At 46.2% G+C, this 18,979-nt stretch overlaps 1 protein-coding gene across 1 annotated transcript; it reads right to left on the reverse strand.

Annotated features, from left to right (window-relative positions):
• Positions 1–134: 134 nt before the first annotated feature.
• KCNV2 (potassium voltage-gated channel modifier subfamily V member 2) lies at positions 135–7,937 on the reverse strand. Its single transcript, XM_006139683.5, has 2 exons — positions 6,429–7,937; positions 135–839 (listed from the first exon to the last, which is right to left on the reverse strand). The coding sequence occupies exons 1-2, from the start codon at positions 7,860–7,862 to the stop codon at positions 555–557; spliced, it is 1,719 nt and encodes a 572-aa protein (XP_006139745.2). The 5' UTR covers positions 7,863–7,937; the 3' UTR covers positions 135–554.
• Positions 7,938–18,979: the final 11,042 nt, after the last annotated feature.

The raw sequence follows: 18,979 nt of genomic DNA on the forward strand, positions 1-18,979 counted from the left end.
ACTAAGGAATATGGATATTGTTTGTATATGAAAGCAACTAATGTAGTTACAAAAGGTACATAATGTCTGTGTCTTGTGTTTAAAAACCTAATACAGAACCCATTTCTATATTGCAAAGAAACATATTGCCTCTCTCCTCCTCCTACATCTGTTTAATTTTTGAGATAATATTCCTCCTGCCTGTTGCTGAGTAGCGCTCATGGCATGATAACAGACTTAGTTTCCTTTGGTTTGGCCATGAAGGATTGTTACTGTAGGACGGTTATTGGGCATTGTGTTACAGCCCTCAGTCAACTGTACAACTCAGCTGCATCTTTGATACCGGGGTTGCGCACACAAACCGTGAGCATTGCTGCTGTAGTAATTGACACCAACAAAAGGAAGCTGAGAAAAAATGGTCATAAAATAGGTCTGTCATTTTTGCGATTTGCCTTCCGTATTTTCTTGTGCCCAATTTAGAGTTGTTATTTTAGCTTTCTTTGGGTGATCTATAGTAACGGCATGTTCTCTGCTTTCCCCTGCTGCTCCTCTGTCCAGTTGTAATTTCTGGCGAATTAATTGTATCTAGGTCTTGGTAAATAATGAGTTGGGCCTTCGCCGCAACACTCGGACATTTTCTTCCTGGCTCTTCGTGTAAAGTCAATCTTGCCTCTTTCCTTCCGTACAGCCGTATATTCATAGGCCTTCAGTTTGCTGTAATAGTCTGAGAACTTGTTGTAGAGTATGGAGATTGGCATACCGTTGAGAATGATTCCAAACGCAATGCAGAGGAAAGCAAACAAGCGCCCGAGGTGCGTTTCTGGACACATGTCACCATATCCCACTGTAGAGATGCTGACCTATAGGCAAATCAATGGCAATTTATTATCCAAACAGGGGAGCGCGCACACCTGTCTTTAATGTATCCAGCTGGGGATACAGTGTTTCAGCATAGTTAAGCTATTTTGAACACTTGTCTACTAGAAATCTAAATTATTATACGCTGGCTATACATTATTCCCCTCCCTCTTCCCTATAGGCAACCATCCCAGAGTAGAAAAACTATCCTTAAATAATTAATCCCATTCGTGTAATTTAAAAATCTGTGTGTTCTGTTGTGTGCTGCAGAGGGCATCACTGAACCATCTGCACTCTGGTAGTGTGTATTAGGTCCAGCCGTGTGGACATGTATTCATGACCAGACACATCCAGGGATGACTCTATGCAAGTAGCTGCATAGAGGCTAGGTTGAAGCTGAATGGCAGCTTTGTGCCCTTTCCTTGTACTTAAGGAGGGGACACTCTCTTTCTCTCTCACACACACACTCTTCAGCCTAATAAAGTGGGCTTTGCAGATGGAAGGAGATGGATCAAATGACTTGCACCTTCATCTGTCTGGTGCACGAATGTGGTTAAGAGCAGAGCCCAGACTTGAGGTGTGTCTTCTAGCAGTGAAAGACATTTTAAAATCCTTCTCTCTGGGAAGCATGGTCCATCAGCTCATTTTAATATGGATTTTTTAAAATGAGGAGACTAAGGAATGTAAGTACTTGGCAAGGCTCCTTGCTATTTACACAAATTGGTTTTGTTTGAAGTGTATGTCAGCAGGCTTGAGTGATTATAAAATCCTGCCATGCTACAGGCACAGAGGGGATGGAGGCAGAGCGTCTGTGTAGAAACGGTTCTGGGTATTTTATCTGAAGTTTGGCTACGAGGAAGCCTTTTGTTACCAGATTTCAATGGCAAATGTAGCTGTTCCAGTGAAATCATTTAAGTTTCAGGAATTCATTCTTTAGGCATCACCACATTACATGACAGGGTGAATCCTGCAATCTCTATCTCTTCTAAGACTTTAATGAATGCCCCTCTTCATCCAGTAGGAGTTTTCCTGCTCTAGCAGACCCCAACGGGGAAGGTGTTGTGTTATCTTTGACATTACTATTGCAACAGTTGTTTTTTAAAAAAACTTTTATATGAGACTGAATTATTCGTCTCCAAATATCTGGTGATGTGACCTTAAAACTGCATCAAATATCCCAAACATTTAATGTAACACAGATCCCAAGAGGGAATTACCAGTCTACATCTACTACATCAGCGGTTCCCAACCACCAGTCCGCAGACCGGTGGTGGGCCACGAACTGCTGTTAGTCAGGCTGCGGCACGCTGTCAGGCCACGCCCCCAGCTGCTAATTGAGCCCCACCCACTATAAGAGATATGTGCACCCATATGTGCACAAAGCGTTCTCTGCCTGCCCGCTTCCCCACACAGCAGCACAGTGAGCGGCATGGCGGATGGCTGCCCTGGAGTGCTGCGGCTGGAGCTGGGGCTGCAGTGAGGCTGTCCATACTGGGGGAGCCTCACTCTGGTCCCAGTTCTAGCTCCAGCGGCTGCTATGTGGCCCGGCTGGTGGGGCTGTGGAGGGTGGCTGCGGCTAGAGGCACCCCTAGGTCTGTCTCCCGCCTTGCTTCTCACGAGGGAGGTGAGCTCGAGGAACCAGCCATCCCGCGAGCCCGCTCTCCTCCCACCTGCACTGGCGCTGTCGGGCAGCTCCCTTCTCCCTTGGCGGAAGCCTCCCCCTGATGTGCACACACAGGGACCTGCCGCCACATGGCCACACTGAACCTTGGGGTATAGCTTGGGGATATCCTGGCAGGGCGGCCAGGCTTAGCAGGGGCCACCACTACCCAGGTGGCTGGCGTGCGGTGAGGGGACAAGTCAGGAGAAGGCCTCTGAGCCGGAGTCAATGTCTCACCACATTCAGCCCAGTCTCTCCCCCGCTTGCTCCCCTCTTTTGCTCACACTGCTTGCTGCCCTTTCCTTTCCCTTCCCTTCTCCATCTTCCCCCAGTTCCCTTACTGTGTGCACACAGACGCAATGAAAAATAACATGGGACCGCTCAAAATTAATTACCAGGATGAATATGCAAATTAATTACCGTGATGAAACTGCAAATGTTTCTGTGCTGGTCTGTGGTATAAAAAGATTAGGAAACACTGTACTATGTATATTTTGGTGTTTGTAAACTTTGTATACATTTAGATGTGTGCATGCCTGCAAAAAAAAAAAAAAAAAAAAAGTAACCATGCTAGCACAAACACAGGAAGGTGTAGTCCCTGCCCAGTGCTCTTATGATTATAGCACTGAATTAATTTTTTAAAAGGTTATGGCAGGCAGTGCGCCAGCTTCTCCTCTATTAGTTTGAATGTTATTTCAGCTGAATGGAATAGTAGCTGACAAGATGGTGCTGCAGCTAGTGCTTCCTGTACCATAAAATTCATTAGTCATCTGGTTTAATGGCACTTAAGTCACTGGCATTGAATGATAATACATGATCAGTATCTTCAAATACTGAAGCTAGGTCTACACGCTAGCTTTTTCTGATCGCTTTTCCGGAAGAGGCTTTACCACCATTTGGCCCCGTCTAGACAGGGCTCCCCGAAAGAGCGCATTTGCTCTTCCGCAAAAAAAAGGCAGAAGAGCAAATGTGTTCCCTGGACGTGGCAGAGTTTTTCCGGGATATCCCCGCAGGATAGACATACCCGGAGTTGAAAGCAAGATACATATTTGCCATAGACTGACCCTACACAATTACCCCGTGCTAAGATTCTAGTCTTCCTAGGGTACGTCTAGACTACATGCCTCTGGCGACAGAGGCATGTAGATTAGGCTATCGGACATAGTAAAATGAAGCGGCGATTTAAATAATCGCCGCTTCATTTAAATTTACATGGCTGCCACGCTGAGCCGACAAACAGCTGATTAGCTGTTTGTCGGCTCAGCGCGATAGTCTGGACGCTCCCCTGCCAACATCAAAGGTATTTGTCGACCACCCAGGTATGCCTCCTGGGATGAGCTGTTTGTCGGCTCAGTGCGGCAGTCATGTAAATTTAAATGAAGCGGCGATTATTTAAATCGCCGCTTCAATTTACTATGTCCGGTACCCTAATCTACATGCCTCTGTCGCCAGAGGCATGTAGTCTAGATGTACCCTTACATTCACTCTTGTGTACCACATGAGAATTTTAAGGAAATAATCATTTGTGTGTGTGACAGCCACAACTATCCATCCTTTAATGTGCAAATAATAATTACCTAGCCAGGCTCTCGTTTACCCCCTTGTATTATAACAAAAGATTAAGGGATTCAGCTGAGTCATTCATATTTAAAGTCACTCCTGTAGGCCCTTACTCCCATGCACAGTGCAAACCTTCTCCACCTCCCCATCCCAAATCCCTTTAAAACTAACAGGGATACTTGGATGAATCAGGATTAGTCACTTCAGTGAGTGTTTGCAGGACTGGATGTATTCAGAACAGTGGTACCAATTTGGCTCCATGGATCTAGGCCTGCTGTCCTAACATTCTGCTGGTGTATTCAGCCTGAGATTTATAATCGGTGTGACCTGCATATATTGGTTAAAGAATGACCTGCAAAGTGCTGCATTCCAGTAACTTTTCCATGTATGCTGGGCACCCAGCAGCCAGGCTCAGTGGGGCATTCAGCACAGTACATTTAAAAAAAAATAACACTAGATTTTTCTGCTGGTAGCTAGAGTGGAGACTACAAAGGAGCACGATCTCTCCAGCTACAGCTTCCACAGCTGGCAGAGAGCCAGAAAAGAAAAAGTTTGGGGACTCTGTGGCCAGCACACTGTTGCAGTTGGGCTAGTCTCAGTTGACCTATAGCTTCTTAGAGGCTGGAGTCAGCTGCTGTAAAAAGGAATAGCTGTAAGAATGCTTTGGGGCTAGCATGGCACTAGAATCAGGAAACTGCAAGCAGACCCTTCGCACCCTTTCTCCCCAACGATACTGGCTACAGCTGAGATTTGAGCCCTTTGGTCTTTCAGCACTAGCCATATTACCATGTGTGTCTGTTTCTCACTCTAGTCTGGCACTGTAGCATGCACCACACTGCCACTACGTCACAGCGGTCAGAGGATAACAGTAGAGCTGTGGCCTTCCAGCTCTTTCATTCTGAAGACCACGTTGCAAAGGAACAGCCTCTTCTTCCCCAACCGGCCTCCAGACTGAGTGCCTAGATGTTTAATGCTGCGGCTGAGGAGAAAGGATCAGTGGGCCATTGCTAATTCATAGGTGCTCCTGGCTTGGCTTTTAGGGGTTCTCTGTCAGCACCTAAGAGTCAAGTCCGCGGTGGTGCCGTAGCCTTTGCAGGTCCCTGTGCATGAATGATCGTTTTGACATCGCCGTGGGTTGAAATAGTACCGTTATTGCTGTGTGGGACTGTGTTACTCTCCTGAGGTGATACAGGAATTGGATTCCTTTCCCCACTTCAGAAAGCTGAGCCCCCACTTCAGGAAAATGAAAGCACACATGCCAGCATTCCACCCTGCACAGGGAAAATCTGTACGGGCCCTGCTCTGTACAAATTGGAAATGGCTCGTCCTAAGAAAGTAGTATCCCCCACGATTTGGGAAACGCTGGGCGACAGACCAAAGTCCTCTGTTTAGTCACAAGCTCAGCACTGACAATGTCAATGAGAGGTTCCCCCTATGCCTCAAACCTCATCCGCAACCTTAACAATGAAAAGGTGCCTCCGTTTCCATGTCAGATCAGTCTCTGGCCTCTCAGCTAAGCCCACCAGAAACCAAGCCACTGGTGACTTTGTAATATGAACCTCTGCCCACCAGGAGCTAGACTGAGGCCACCTACTCATTCCACACGGACCTCCTGAATAGCCATGAGATGTCAGGTCACCAACTTCCAGTCACTACTGACTTATACTAGATTGAAACTAGTGACCGAGATATAAAAGGCTCTGTATCTCATTACCAATCCTTTGAGCCATTCAGACCCCACCTGATCTATTTTTGTCTGCCACTGGTATTGTATAAATAACAACCAAATGCCACTGAGCGTGTTGTAGAGATGGCACCTACAGCTGGACAGCTGCCCATAAATGTTTTATGGGGCCAGGTGGCTGCTGCTTCTTCTAATCCCATAAATTTGAGGATTTAATCAGAACAACCTTCTTTCATGCTGGTTACATGCTGAGTTAGTGCAGCCTTTTACAAACTCTCTCCCCCCCCCCAAAAAAAACCACCAAACCCCTGTACAATATATTTATCACAAACTACTAGTAATATATTTCTCTGCAGTGCTGACACTAGAAATAAATGATACTCTTTTCCCTTCCTCATACAAGTCCTCTCCCTTTCTTTAATGAGCAGCCGTGTGTATGGCATAGCCCCAAATAGCCACCAACTTCCAGCTCTGCTTCACTGATTATACCCTGGTGCAGTAACAGATGTAAGCCTGCAGCAGTGGCTCTGTGTGTGTGTGTGTGAGTGCATGTCCTGTAACAGCAAAGCTCAGAATTCAGAACAGATGTTCAAAAATCTGTGACTGCCTTGCTGTTTTCAAACAGGCAGCAGCTCGAGCAGGGGAAGGAGTGACAGCTATATGGCAAAGTGCAATGCGTTTACTTACAGCAGCCCACCACCACGCATGGGGGATGCTGGTGAAGTTGTTGCTGGAGACGTCGTGCTCCACCGAGTAGACCATGGCGGAGAAGGCGAAGATGCCCATGGCAATGAAGAGCAAGAGGCAGCCCACCTGTTGGTAGCACTGACGCAGGGTAAAGCCAAAGGCGCGTAGGCCGGTAGAGTGGCGGGCCAGCTTGAGGATGCGGAAGATCCTCATCAGGCGCATGATGCGCAGCACTTGTCCCACCTTGCTCACCCGTCCCACCTTCTCAATGTCATGCTCGTGCTGAGAGCCTCGGCCCCGGGGCTGGTCCTCGTTGGCAAAGCTCTCCAGCAGCAGCTGGAGGTAAAGGGGGAGGATGGCAATGAGATCCACGGCATTGAGGGGGCTGCTCGCGAAGCGGCGCAGGTCTGGGGTGGAGACCAGCCGCAGCAGATACTCCAGGGTGAAGAAGGCGATGCAGAGTGTCTCCACGTGCTCCAGCATGGGGCGACTCTCTCCGCTTTTCCGGTCCACCTGCTGCAGCTCCTCCACAGTGTTGAGAGCCAGTGCCACCACCGAGACTAGCACGAAGAGGCTAGAAGCCACCCCCATCGCCTTGGCGCTGACAGAGGAGAACGGCTTCTCCATGAGGTTCCAGAGGCGCCAGCGCTGGGGGCCGTAGTAGCGCATGTGGTGAAAGAGCTGCTCATTCTCCTGGGACTCCGCCTGGGCACGCAGCTCCCGCTGCACCTTCAGCTGCTCGCTCAGCTCGTCCCGCCGCTCCTCAAAGCAGATGCGGCAGCAGCGCGGTGTGTACTTGAGCCGCACCCCCCAGTAGCTCAATTCCTCCAGGAAGCTGAGTGGGCACTGCTCGTCTCGCACCCGCAGCACCCCCGAGGCATAGAAGTTGTAGACCAACTGGAAGACAGCGGGGTCCCGATCAAAGAAGTACTCATCCCCCTGGACCGCGTAGTCATCACACAGCCCCAGCTGGCAACGGCGATCGGTGGACGTGGCCAAGCGGCCCAGGCGGGTCTTGGGATAGATAGCCACCGCCTGGTAGGTGAGACGGTAACTTTTTCCACCTACATTTATGTTCAGCATCGATGAAGCAGAAGCTGCCGTTCTGGAGGAGAAGGTAGGGGGGCTGAGGAATGGTGAAGAGAGCTTGCTTCCTTCCGGAGAGGCTTCTGTATTTTGCAGCTGCCTTTCATCTTCCTCCTCCTCTTCTTCCTCCTCCTCCACATAATAGTGGTAATTCCCCTCAGTTCCCACAGACAGCACAGACTGCGAGGCCCATGGAGAAGTGGCAGAAACCCCACTCTTTGCCTCTAAGCTCATTCTTACTTTCACCTCTCCTGCATTCGTTTCTGGGGGAACAATATTTGTAGCAGCTCCTTTCCTTATTTTACAGTCTGAGAATGGGAATAGTCTCCTTTGAGTAAACTTCAGCATGATGCTTCTCTCTCCTCCTCCTCCTCCTCCTCCTCCTCCTTCCTTTGCCGCCACCTGACTGAGGAACTAATACCAGTTTCCACTACCACCAAGGAGACAAATAAATGTTTCTTTCTTTCCCGCTGGAGCATCAAGCACAGCTGCAGTTTCACATTTCTCTCCCGTCCAGCCACCACCTCCAGTTGTTGTCAAAGCTCAGGCTGGGATACAGACACATGGGGACTGCTGTTGACCGCTTTAATCTTGCTGACAGGGAAGATCTGAGTGCTTAGAGAAGGGGATTTAAAGGCTATTATCCTGTTTCAGCCCTGGCTCCCTCGGACTGTGACGTGAATGATTATGGATCCATAATTCTGTGGATAATCAGTAGCAAAAGACAGAGTTTTATTGCTAATAAAAAAGGGCATTTCCCAGCCCCCAGTTTGTATGTGCTCAGGAGACTTTGAACCTGCAAAAAGTGGGGTACGCAGGGAAATAGAGAACTGTACTGATGCCTTTCACCAGATGCAGCTACAGCTTGGCTGACTGTTTTATAATAGCAATACAAATAATTCATCATTAATACATTGGCCTTATTTAATGATTGTTGCCCATAGTTCTTAAAGCTCCCTACAAAAGGTGGGTAACCATTGATTTCCATTTTCCCGTGAGGTTGGAGACTCGGCATAACCACCTGTCAGGTTAAGGGCCGAGAAAACTCACCATGCATACAAGCCCACGGAAGACTCCAAGAAACCAGGGAAGCTCAGCGTTGACTCCCTGGGTATTTCTAAAATCTGTCCGTCTGTCTATCTTTTCTGTCTAATTGTCTGTCTGCAAGTCTGTCTGTTCAAGAACTCCTCCTAAACCGTAAGAGCTAGGGCCACCAAATTTGGTGTGCAGCTTCCTCTTTGCCTGACTTAAAGCAAGGCTAGGATTTGGCTGTGCCAGGACAACCAGAAGGCCCTCGAAAAGGACTGTTTCTATAATATGCAAAGGGAGGGGCTGTTGTACAAGGGACATGATATGCGAGTGGCCATTGAGAGTGGCGAGCACGCAGGGGAGAACTATCCTGCAGAGCATCCAGTGGGGGGGGGGGGGGGGGGAGCACCGTACCACCCAGGTGTGGCCAGCAGGGTTAGGGCTCCACCATTTTGCCAGCCAGCACACCGGGTAAATAGCCCCTCTGACCCAAACCCGTTTCGCCTTCCAGCTCTCGGCTGCAGCATCGGAGGGAGTGAGAAAAAGGTCCCAGGCATCCAGGAAGGGTGGCCTGAGGGTAGCTGGGGGGCCCCCTGCCCTGAGCCCCTCCTCACTCCCAACCTTTATTTTTCCAGTCCCCCGGCCCAGTCTTCCCCACCCCCACCCACATTCCCTGAGTCCTGCCAATCCCCACACCGCCAATCCTCTGCCCTGAAGGACCCAGGCAACGCTGGGTAAGTCTGCTAATAGACTAACAGGCAGAATAAAAAAGGCTTTCCCCTCCCCACCCAGTGCTGCCTGCCTCTCTCTACTTTCAAACCTATTTTATACACCACAGAGAAGCAAAAGGCGCACAAGGTCATTTATGTTTCCTGGGCCAGTCACCTTTAAGTGTCAAATAAGGCTGGGTACCATTCAGGACTCAACTCTTCTCCTTATTATTCTGGTTCCATTGAAATAGTTCAGAGGCCAGATTCCTGGTCCTGATTCAGTAACTTCCCATAGCCCCAGCAATGCTAACCAGCGTTACTACCACACTTGCTGCTTTGGGGGCTCCTCGGTGGTGTACAACTGCTGTCATGAAGGGGGTTACGGGTGTTGCCCTCTACACTGAATCCCTAGATGCCAGAACAGCCCCTTACAGGCTGTTAACCATCAATAGTTACAAGAGAAATAAAGATAACATGCTTCCAAGTAGTAAAAATTAACAAAGTAGGCTTGGCTCAAAGTGACGTCCCTTACCACTTATAAAGTCCCAGTAATACGGCTGACCAAATTCTCAGGTCAGGATCTGCTCCCTAAGGCTGTTTCTTTTATCTTCTTGGGTGAGGAGGGTGTGATGGCTACAGAGAAAGAACTTGCAATGGTTTCACTCCTTGCTTATTGTCCACACCACCTCTGAAATACATTTGAGGGTTACCCATAGATAAATTCTATTCCTGCTGGTAGGACCAGAGACAGGTGTGGTGAGATGAACGAGGTTTCATGCTATTGCTTGTTATGCAGCTCTGTTTGTTCCTGCACCCTTTCCTCACCAGAGAAAGGGCATCAGACATTTTGCTGACATCTGGCTAGAAGCATTTACTTGTCCTTTATCTTTGAGAAACAGGTTTATCCATAGGGTTGCCAGATGGTTTAGCCAAAAATACTGACTCCCGCCCCTCCCCCCCCCAAAACAGGGAAAAAATTCTGTTGGGGGGGGAGGGGAGACCAAAGTTGTTGCGCAAAAATAAAATAAAATAAAATAAAACAAAACAAAACAGCATGGTCCTTTTCAGTGAGTGCAGTCTCAGAATAGGGATAGGAACAGGGGAGAGGTTGAGCATTAAGACACAGGGAAGGCATTGCTTCCCCTTGGTCTTTGGGCTTTTTGCCGATGGCCATTTTGCTTTTTTTTAAATCAAGCCACAATGCAGCTTCCCTGCAGAACCAGGTAAGCGGGGAGTGGGAGGGATGGGAGGGTGTCAGAGGTCCAGGGGGAGGCCAGGGGCTGGGCCCAGTTGCCGAGTGTGTCGTAGGGTTGCCAGGTGTCCGGTATTTTCGCCTCCTGGCAGGGAAAAAAAAACCAGAAAATACTGGACATTTTAGGTGTCCGGTATTTTCTGCATTTTTTTTTACCAGACACTCCCTGACGCTGCCTGGCCCTGCTGAGGTTTCCCCGCCTAGCTGCTGCTGGCCCAGCCAGGACTCTGCAAACCCCTGTGTTCTCTCGGCTAGTTCCCGCTCCTTGGGTTGTTTGGTTCAAAAACATCCATGCCGGACCACGAATGTTGCCGTACCAGAGGGTCCAGGATTTGGGAGGTTTAGCCAGTAGTATGTATATATATCCCTACCTCTGTGATATCTATTCCATGCATCTGACAAAGTGGTTTTACCCACAAAAGTTTATACCCAAATAAATCTGTTGGTCATTGAGGTTCCATAGGACTCCTCATTGTTTTTGCAGACCCAGACTAACACGGCTACCCCTCTAAGATGTTTAATGGGCTAAGGATAATATCAGAGACCCAATTTTTTGTACCTCAGAAATGGCACCTTAGAGGTTATCCAGTGAGGGCTTTACAACTATAAACTAGGACTCAAGTCTGTAGTGTTATTCATGGATAACCTGAGAGAGAAAAAGTTTAGAAGAAAGAAAACCTGAGAAGGGGATTTACTGCTGAGGTGTCCTCACAGGTCTCTGGCTCTGTAGATGATGATAACCAGAAGGCTGCTTGCGAGCGTGCTCAGTGATGTGTGCCGTGTCAATTTGTGCACTAAGTCTCCACAGCAGACCCCAAGAGAGCCCCCAAAGACCACAAACCAGATAAGGATCGAAGGTGCCTGGCCAGGTTTATTGTTAAGCAAAGTACAGTAATTGTTGTCAGTAGACTCTACTGAACCTCTACGCATATGTATCCCGTAACAATGGAATGACTCAATCAGGGGGAAATTTTCACTGCCCTCTAGGTCATTCAAAGACAGTCTCCCCAGGATGCCACTTTATATACAGGTACAAATAAATCACACTTCATTGCTGACATATCAGGTTGCCACCATCTGACGCCACTTAGATACCACCCAGCACCCTGTTCCTCGTGGTTTGATTAGATCAGCTCTATTCATCATGCTGTCATTTTAGACCCTTGCCTGAACCTGGGTCTGTATCCCTGAGGAGTGGATACCAAGGTCATAAGAACATAAGAACATAAGAACGGCCGTACTGGGTCAGACCAAAGGTCCATGTAGCCCAGTATCCTGTCTACCGACAGTGGCCAACACCAGGTGCCCCAGAGAGGGTGGACCGAAGACAATGATCAAGCGATTTGTCTCCTGCCATCCCTCTCCAGCCTCTGACAGACAGAGGCCAAGGACACCATTTTATCCCCTGGCTAATAGCCTTTTATGGACCTAACCTCCATGAATTTATCCAGCTTCTCTTTAAACTCTATTATAGTCCTAGCCTTCACAGCATCCTCTGGCAAGGAGTTCCACAGGTTGACAACATGCTGTGTGAAGAAGAACTTCCTTTTATTAGTTTTAAACCTGCTACCCATTAATTTCATTTGGTGTCCTCTAGTTCTTCTATTATGGGAACTAATAAATAACTTTTCTTTATCAGCCCTCTCCACACCACTCATGATTTTATAGACCTCTATCATATCCCCCCTCAGTCTCCTCTTTTCTAAACTGAAAAGTCCCAGTCACTTTAACCTCTCCTCATATGGGACCTGTTCCAAACCCCTAATCATTTTAGTTGCCCTTTTCTGAACCCTTTCCAAGGCCAAAATATCTTTTTGGAGGTGAGGAGACCACATCTGTACACAGTATTCAAGATGTGGGCGTACCATAGTTTTATACAGGGGCAGTAAGATATTCTGGGTCTTATTTTCTATCCCTTTCCTAATAATTCCTAGCATCCTATTTGCCTTTTTGACCGCCGCTGCACTCTGTGTGGAAGTTTTCAGAGAACTGTTCACGATAACTCCAAGATCTCTTTCCTGATTTGTCGTAGCCAAATTAGCCCCCATCATACTGTATGTATAGTTGGGGTTATTTTTCCCAATGTGCATTACTTTACACTTATCCACATTAAATTTCATTTGCCATTTTGTTGCCCAATCACTCAGTTTGGTGAGATCTTCTTGGAGTCCCTCACAGTCTGCTTCTGTCTTGACTATCCTAAACAGTTTGGTATCATCTGCAAACTTTACTACCTCACTGCTTACCTCTTTCTCCAGATCATTTATGAATAAGTTGAAAAGGACTGGTCCCAGGACTGACCCTTGGGGAACACCACTAGTTACCCCTCTCCAATCTGAAAATTTACCATTTATTCCTACCCTTTGTTTCCTGTCTTTTAACTAGTTCTCAATCCAAGAAAGGACCTTCCCTCTTATCCCATGGCCATATAATTTACACAAGAGCCTTTGGTGAGGGACCTTGTCAAAGGCTTTCTGAAAATCCAAGTATACTATATCTACTGGATCCCCCTTGTCCGCATGTTTGTTAACCCCTTCAAAGAACTCTAACAGATTAGTAAGACAGGATTTCCCTTTACAGAAACCATGTTGACTTTTGTCCAACAAATTATGTTCTTCTACATGCTTCACAATTTTATTCTTTACTATTGTTTCGACTAATTTGCCCGGTACTGAAGTTAGACTTACCGGTCTGTAATTGCCAGGATCGCCTCTAGAGCTCTTTTTAAATATTGGTGTCACATTGGCTACCTTCCAGTCATTAGGTACGGAAGACGATTTAAAGGATAGGTTACAAACCACAGATAATAGCTCAGCAATTTCCCATTTAAGTTCTTTTAGAACCCTTGGATGAATGCCATCCGGTCCCGGAGATTTGTTAACATTAAGTTTTTCTATTTGTTCTAAAACCTCCTCTAATGACATTTCAATCCGGGACAGTTCCTCAGATTCATCACCCACAAAGGATGGTGCAGATTCAGGAATCTCCCCAACATCCTCAGCCGTGAAGACTGAAGCAAAGAAATCATTTAGTTTCTCCGCAATGGCTTTATCGTCCTTGATTGCTCCTTTTATAGCTCGATCATCTAGGGGACCCACAGGCTTTTTAGCAGGCTTCCTGCTTCTAATGTACTTAAAAAACATTTTGTTATTTCTTTTTGAGTTTTTGGCTAGCTGTTCCTCAAAATCTTTTTTTGCTTTTCTTATTACATGTTTACACTTGATTTTACAGTGTTTATGTTCCTTTCTATTTATCTCACTAGGATTGGACTTCCACGTCTTAAAAGATACCTTTTTGTCCCTCACTGCTTCTTTTACATGGTGGTTAAGCCACGGTGACTCTTTTTTAGGTCTCTTCCTATGTTTTTTAATTTGGGGCATACATTTAAGTTGGGCCTCTATTATGGTGTCTTTAAAAAGTTTCCATGCAACTTTCAGGGATTTGGCTCTAGTCACTGTGCCTTTTAATTTCTGTTTAACTAACCTCCTCATTTTTGCGTAATTCCCCTTTTTGAAATTAAATGCCAGGGTGCTGGACTGCTGAGGTGTTCTTCCCACCACAGGAATGTTGAATGTTATTATATTATGGTCACTATTCCCAAGCGGTCCTGTAACGGTTATATCCTGGACCTGATCCTGCACTCCACTCAGGACTAAATCGAGAATTGCCTCTCCCCTTGTGGGTTCCTGCACTAGCTGCTCCAAGAAGCAGTCATTTAAGCCATTGAGAAATTTTATCTCCGCTTCTCTTCCTGAGGTGACATGTATCCAGTCAATATGGGGGTAATTAAAATCCCCCATTATTATAGAGTTCTCTATTTTGGTAGCCTCTCTAATCTCTCTCAGCATTTCTATGTCAGTATCGCTGTCCTGGTCAGGTGGTCGGTAATATATCCCTACTGCTAATTTCTTATTATTGGAGCATGGAATTTCTATCCATAGCGATTCTATGGAACATGTTGATTCACTTAATATTTTTATTTCATTTGATTCTACATTATCTTTCACATACAGTGCCACTCCGCCACCCTCCCGGCCTGCTCTATCCTTTCTATATATTTTATATCCCGGTATGATTGTGTCCCACAGATTTTCGTCATTCCACCAGGTTTCAGTGATGCCTATTATGTCTATCTCCTCATTTAATACGAGGTACTCTAGTTCACCCATCTTATTAGTCAGACTCCTAGCATTTGTGTACAAATGCTTTTTTAATGAGCTAGTGGTAAGTGCTTTTCACTTATGACCAGTACCAATTATTGTTCTGCAGTTGGTAACTAGCACCAATTAGTGTTTTGCGCACTCAGCCCTGTTCTGTGAGCAGGGGCCTGCCTCTAGCTCACAGCTTAGCTTTGCTCACAGCTTAGCTTTTGTCTATTGTTCGCTAGGCCTCGGGCTTATGTTTTAGGCCTTCATCTTACAACAAGAAGTACTGGAGAAAAATTCAGTCTGCTAGGCAGTTTCAGGAACACAATTCCTCTAACCCTATGCCACTGCTGTGTGGAAGCAAAAGGACCCAACTTCTCATCGGCCACAGAGACAGAAAAGTCTTGTCCCTCCCGACACTTTCTGCTGAAAATCATTGTGTACATCCAATGTGCCTCCAGGACGTCTGAGACTCCTGCAGCAAAATCAAGCTCAGGACAAGAAACACAATGGCCTCTTTGAAATAAACTGAACCATTCTTCCAAAGAGTAGTGATGGTACTGCTAACAGCAGCAGCAACAGTCCTTGTCATAGGCTTTTGTGAAAGTTCCATATAAAAGTAGGATGGGACAAATCCTCAGCTGTGGTGTCAATGGCGTGACACCGATTTACATCGGCTGAGGCTCTGGCTCTATAGGTCTATGGGTTTGTCTGGTCTTGTCTATTTATAGAAGCTGCTTGTTAGTCACACAAAGGAATTCTGGTTGATTAACTAGAGTCAAGTTCCTTTTTCTTTTTTTTTTTGTGCACACTGGATATTTCATAGTCATGGGACTTATCAAGAGGCATTCACTTTTATGGCATTGCATCCCTAGAAGGAAAGTCTGCAGTAAACATCACAGATACTGTTTCGTATTGTATATCCAAACAGTAGTTTTGAACTTTCTTTAACATTCTTTGAAGATTTTGAGATGGATAAAAAAGACTGTTTGAAGATAGACTTTGGAATCTATATCTATATATGTAATCACATCCCAGAAGTGCATGCAATTCAGGGCATGTAAAAACAATGACCAGGCATTCCTTCGCTGCTCAATCATAGTTTTGTGTCGTTGGAAATGATCCCCTACAGGCAAATGCTACAGACTGGCTGACCATTTTATAATACCACCGCTCCCAATCTGCAGTCATGCACATTGCACTGAAGAGTTAGTTTCCTTTGCATCGCAGTATTAGCATTGGACTGTTAGCTACTACTTTTTTGGATTTATGAGAAAGCATTTTGCTGTTGGATTCTTAAAATAGCCTTCAGTGCCACATTTCTGCTGCCAAAACCCAGCACCCTTCCTAACCAGGCCTCAGGCCAGGGCACAATACAGAGATAATACTTGTTCTGTTGAATGACCACAAAAAAAGAAATCACATGCATACTCACCCTGTCATTCGTCTCTGGAGCCCTCAGTACTACTGATCACCAAATTCCACTTTTGCAGCTCTAACAGGCTACGGGGTGAATGGAAATGAAATGGTTCAGGTCTTTCCTCTCATACTGAACCCTAGAGCAAGGCTACTCAACATGCGGCCTGTGGGCCATGGACCATTTTTGTGTGGCCCGCGGTGTGGTTTGGATTTACACGAGGCTCAACATGTGGCCCGCGGGTGGGAGCCAAAACAAAAAAGTAGTTACTATAATGGTCTTCTGTTGATATGTGTTTTAGAAGTTAAATTCCTGGACTGTCATTGCTCATTAAAAGTGCTGTCCCATGGGTGGAAATCAGGTTAATGTTGCATTTTATTAATATCAGCAGAACTGACTTAAATGGGGCCTGTATGTTGTGTAGTCTTGCCTTAATCTGTGTATTCATGCCATCAGTGTGAAAAGCTATTTGCATATATATGCAATCACACTTAAGTTGCGGCCCTCGGCATGTGCTGTGAGTATCACTGTGGCCCCTGGGGCTTCTGAAGTTGAGTAGCCCTGCTCTAAGGCTTATTTTGGGCATCCACTCCTCCATCCTCATGACCCTTACAAATGAGCTCCTGGAAGGCTCTGTAGTATAGTCTCCATCATCTTATTCAATATCTACATACATATCTTAAGGAAGGGGGTGAGATAAGACAGACAGATTCTTGACAAGACCCAGCTCAATGCCTCATTTACCGCAATCCTAAACAGTGCCACCACACAGCTTTCTAATTGCCTAACTGGGATTAGGACCCAGGCAAACAGTAGCTGGCTGAATCTGAGTCCGGACTACCATGGGGGGTGATGATGACTGGGAAAGAGAAGGCAAAAACAAATGCTTCACATTTTTTCGTTCTCCATCGGTAGACCATTCATTACAGATCTCTCTCCTCAGATTGTTAACTCAATTCAGGGCCTGGGGGTTCTGGGAGCTTCTGACTCATACTGCAATTGGAGACCCAAATAGGTCTGATGGCAAAAAAAATGCCCCTTCCCACTATGGTTGCCTACCTTCCCAGTTTGGCAGGAAGTCCCCAGGATGCGGGCTTACCCACACTGAGGCCAATCTGAAAGATTTTACACCGTTAAAAGTCTGACAGTGCACCCGGGCTTAACCCGTCTGTCTCGGTCCCGTACAACTCCTGGACACAGCTGGCATATCCCTGTGGCCCCAAGGTGGGGGGTGGGAAGGGACCTTCACAAGCTGCCCCCATCTCAAGCACCGATTCCCAGCCAATGGAAGCTGCAGGGGTAGTATACAGATTTGTGCAGTTATACAATTGGCAACCCTAATTCTTATCTGTGATTGGCCAGAAAACTGTGCCCAGTACTGTCAGACACAGGTGTGGACACAGTGATCCAAAGATTGCAGGCTAACTGGAAAGCATCACCTAGGTCGCCATTAGGCTATGGCGCCCTGTTCAAGATCTCCAGATTTGCAAAGCTGTAATAGGTCTAGGAGCTAGCTGCCTGCGAGATCATCTCTCTCTAAAGTAACCACATCACCAGGCAGCTACATTCTAGTTGGACAACAAAATTGTTGATCAGTAGAATGTGACTTGTAGGATACAGGCTCCTCTCAGGGGCTGGCCCAAGAGCATGAAAATGCCTATTGGAAAGCGGAAGAATGACCATTCACCTCTCCTCTTCCAGGACTAAATGTATAACACATCTCCTTGTCTCAGCTTTTCCCATGAGCTTCACTCTTATAAACACCAGTGCACACACATTTTTTATGAAAGAAAATGCCCCTCCCCCACCTTAAACTTGCTTCCTGTTGGCCGGGGAGCTTGAGAGATGCTATTGTTGTGATGCTTACACTTGGGAACAGCTCTGGTACTAGGATGATGAGTACCAAGCCTATGTAGATTAGATGGGCCGGGAGCTTGCCTTCACTGTGGCAAGAAAGTAACACGTGAAATAAATTTCTTGTTAGACATTTTTTGTCAATACTTTGTGCATCTGTCCACCTCCAGCTTTTATTTCAAGCTGACATTTTCTAATTTTTTTAAAAAGTCCACAGAATGGAGAAAAAAGGAAAAAAGATAAAGGTCTGATCTTATTTATAGTAGTTACATGTGTGTGGATTATTTAAAGGGCTGGAGGAAGAAGAAAGTAGGCTTAGGCAAGTAGGTAGTGGCCTGCATCCCTTGAGAAAATGTTGCCCAATTAATCAGGCAGCACATTTATCACAGGTTTCTTGAAAAGAACATTTTTACAAAAGGTGAAACTCTCTAGATTTAAAATGGACAAAAGCCAATGGGAACACAAAGCTAAGCAAGCAAGCCATAAAGTTGACAATACCTCCCTGAAAAGCAGCAAGGGAGGTTTAGCTTGAACTTTAGGAAAAACTTCCTAACTGTCAGGATGGTTAAACACGAATTAATTGTCTAGGGAGATTGTGGAATCTCCATCTCTCGAGATATTTAAGAGCAGGTTAGACAGACATCTATCAAGGATAATGTAGATGGTGCTTGTTCCTGCCATGAGGGCAGGAGACTGGACTCAATGACCTCAGAAGGTCCCTTCCAGTTCTAGGAGTCTATGACTCTATTTCTCCAGAAGTTAATCTATAACTGTGGCATTTTCTTACTGAACAGATCTGCTCCCTGATTCAAAGCCAGATCTGCTCACTTGCTTGACAGAAAGGATGACTTTATTACTTTTTACAGCCCCTGGCTCTGCACAACCAGCACAGCTCTGTGAAAGTGAATTGGACTGTTCTCTAGCATATGCATTATGGAAGGAATTGTTCATAGATATCAAGGGGCAAGGGAGGACTATTAAGACAATTGAATCTGATGTCCTATCCAACACTCACCACCGAATGACACCTTGCAATGAAGCCAATTAATTGTGTTTCA

The sequence above is a fragment of the Pelodiscus sinensis genome, chromosome 6 (genome assembly GCF_052426305.1).
Source record: "Pelodiscus sinensis isolate ZL-2025 chromosome 6, ASM5242630v1, whole genome shotgun sequence".
Taxonomy (NCBI): Eukaryota; Metazoa; Chordata; order Testudines; family Trionychidae; genus Pelodiscus; species Pelodiscus sinensis.

Bases quoted from the DNA above. Each gene is read 5' to 3' on its own strand.
- KCNV2 (XM_006139683.5), bottom strand. From the start codon at position 7,862: ATGCTGAAGTTTACTCAAAGGAGACTATTCCCATTCTCAGACTGTAAA. The intron at 840-6,428 runs GTAAGTAAACGC...ATTTGCCTATAG, and splicing joins ATGCGTGGTGGTGGGCTGCT to GTCAGCATCTCTACAGTGGG.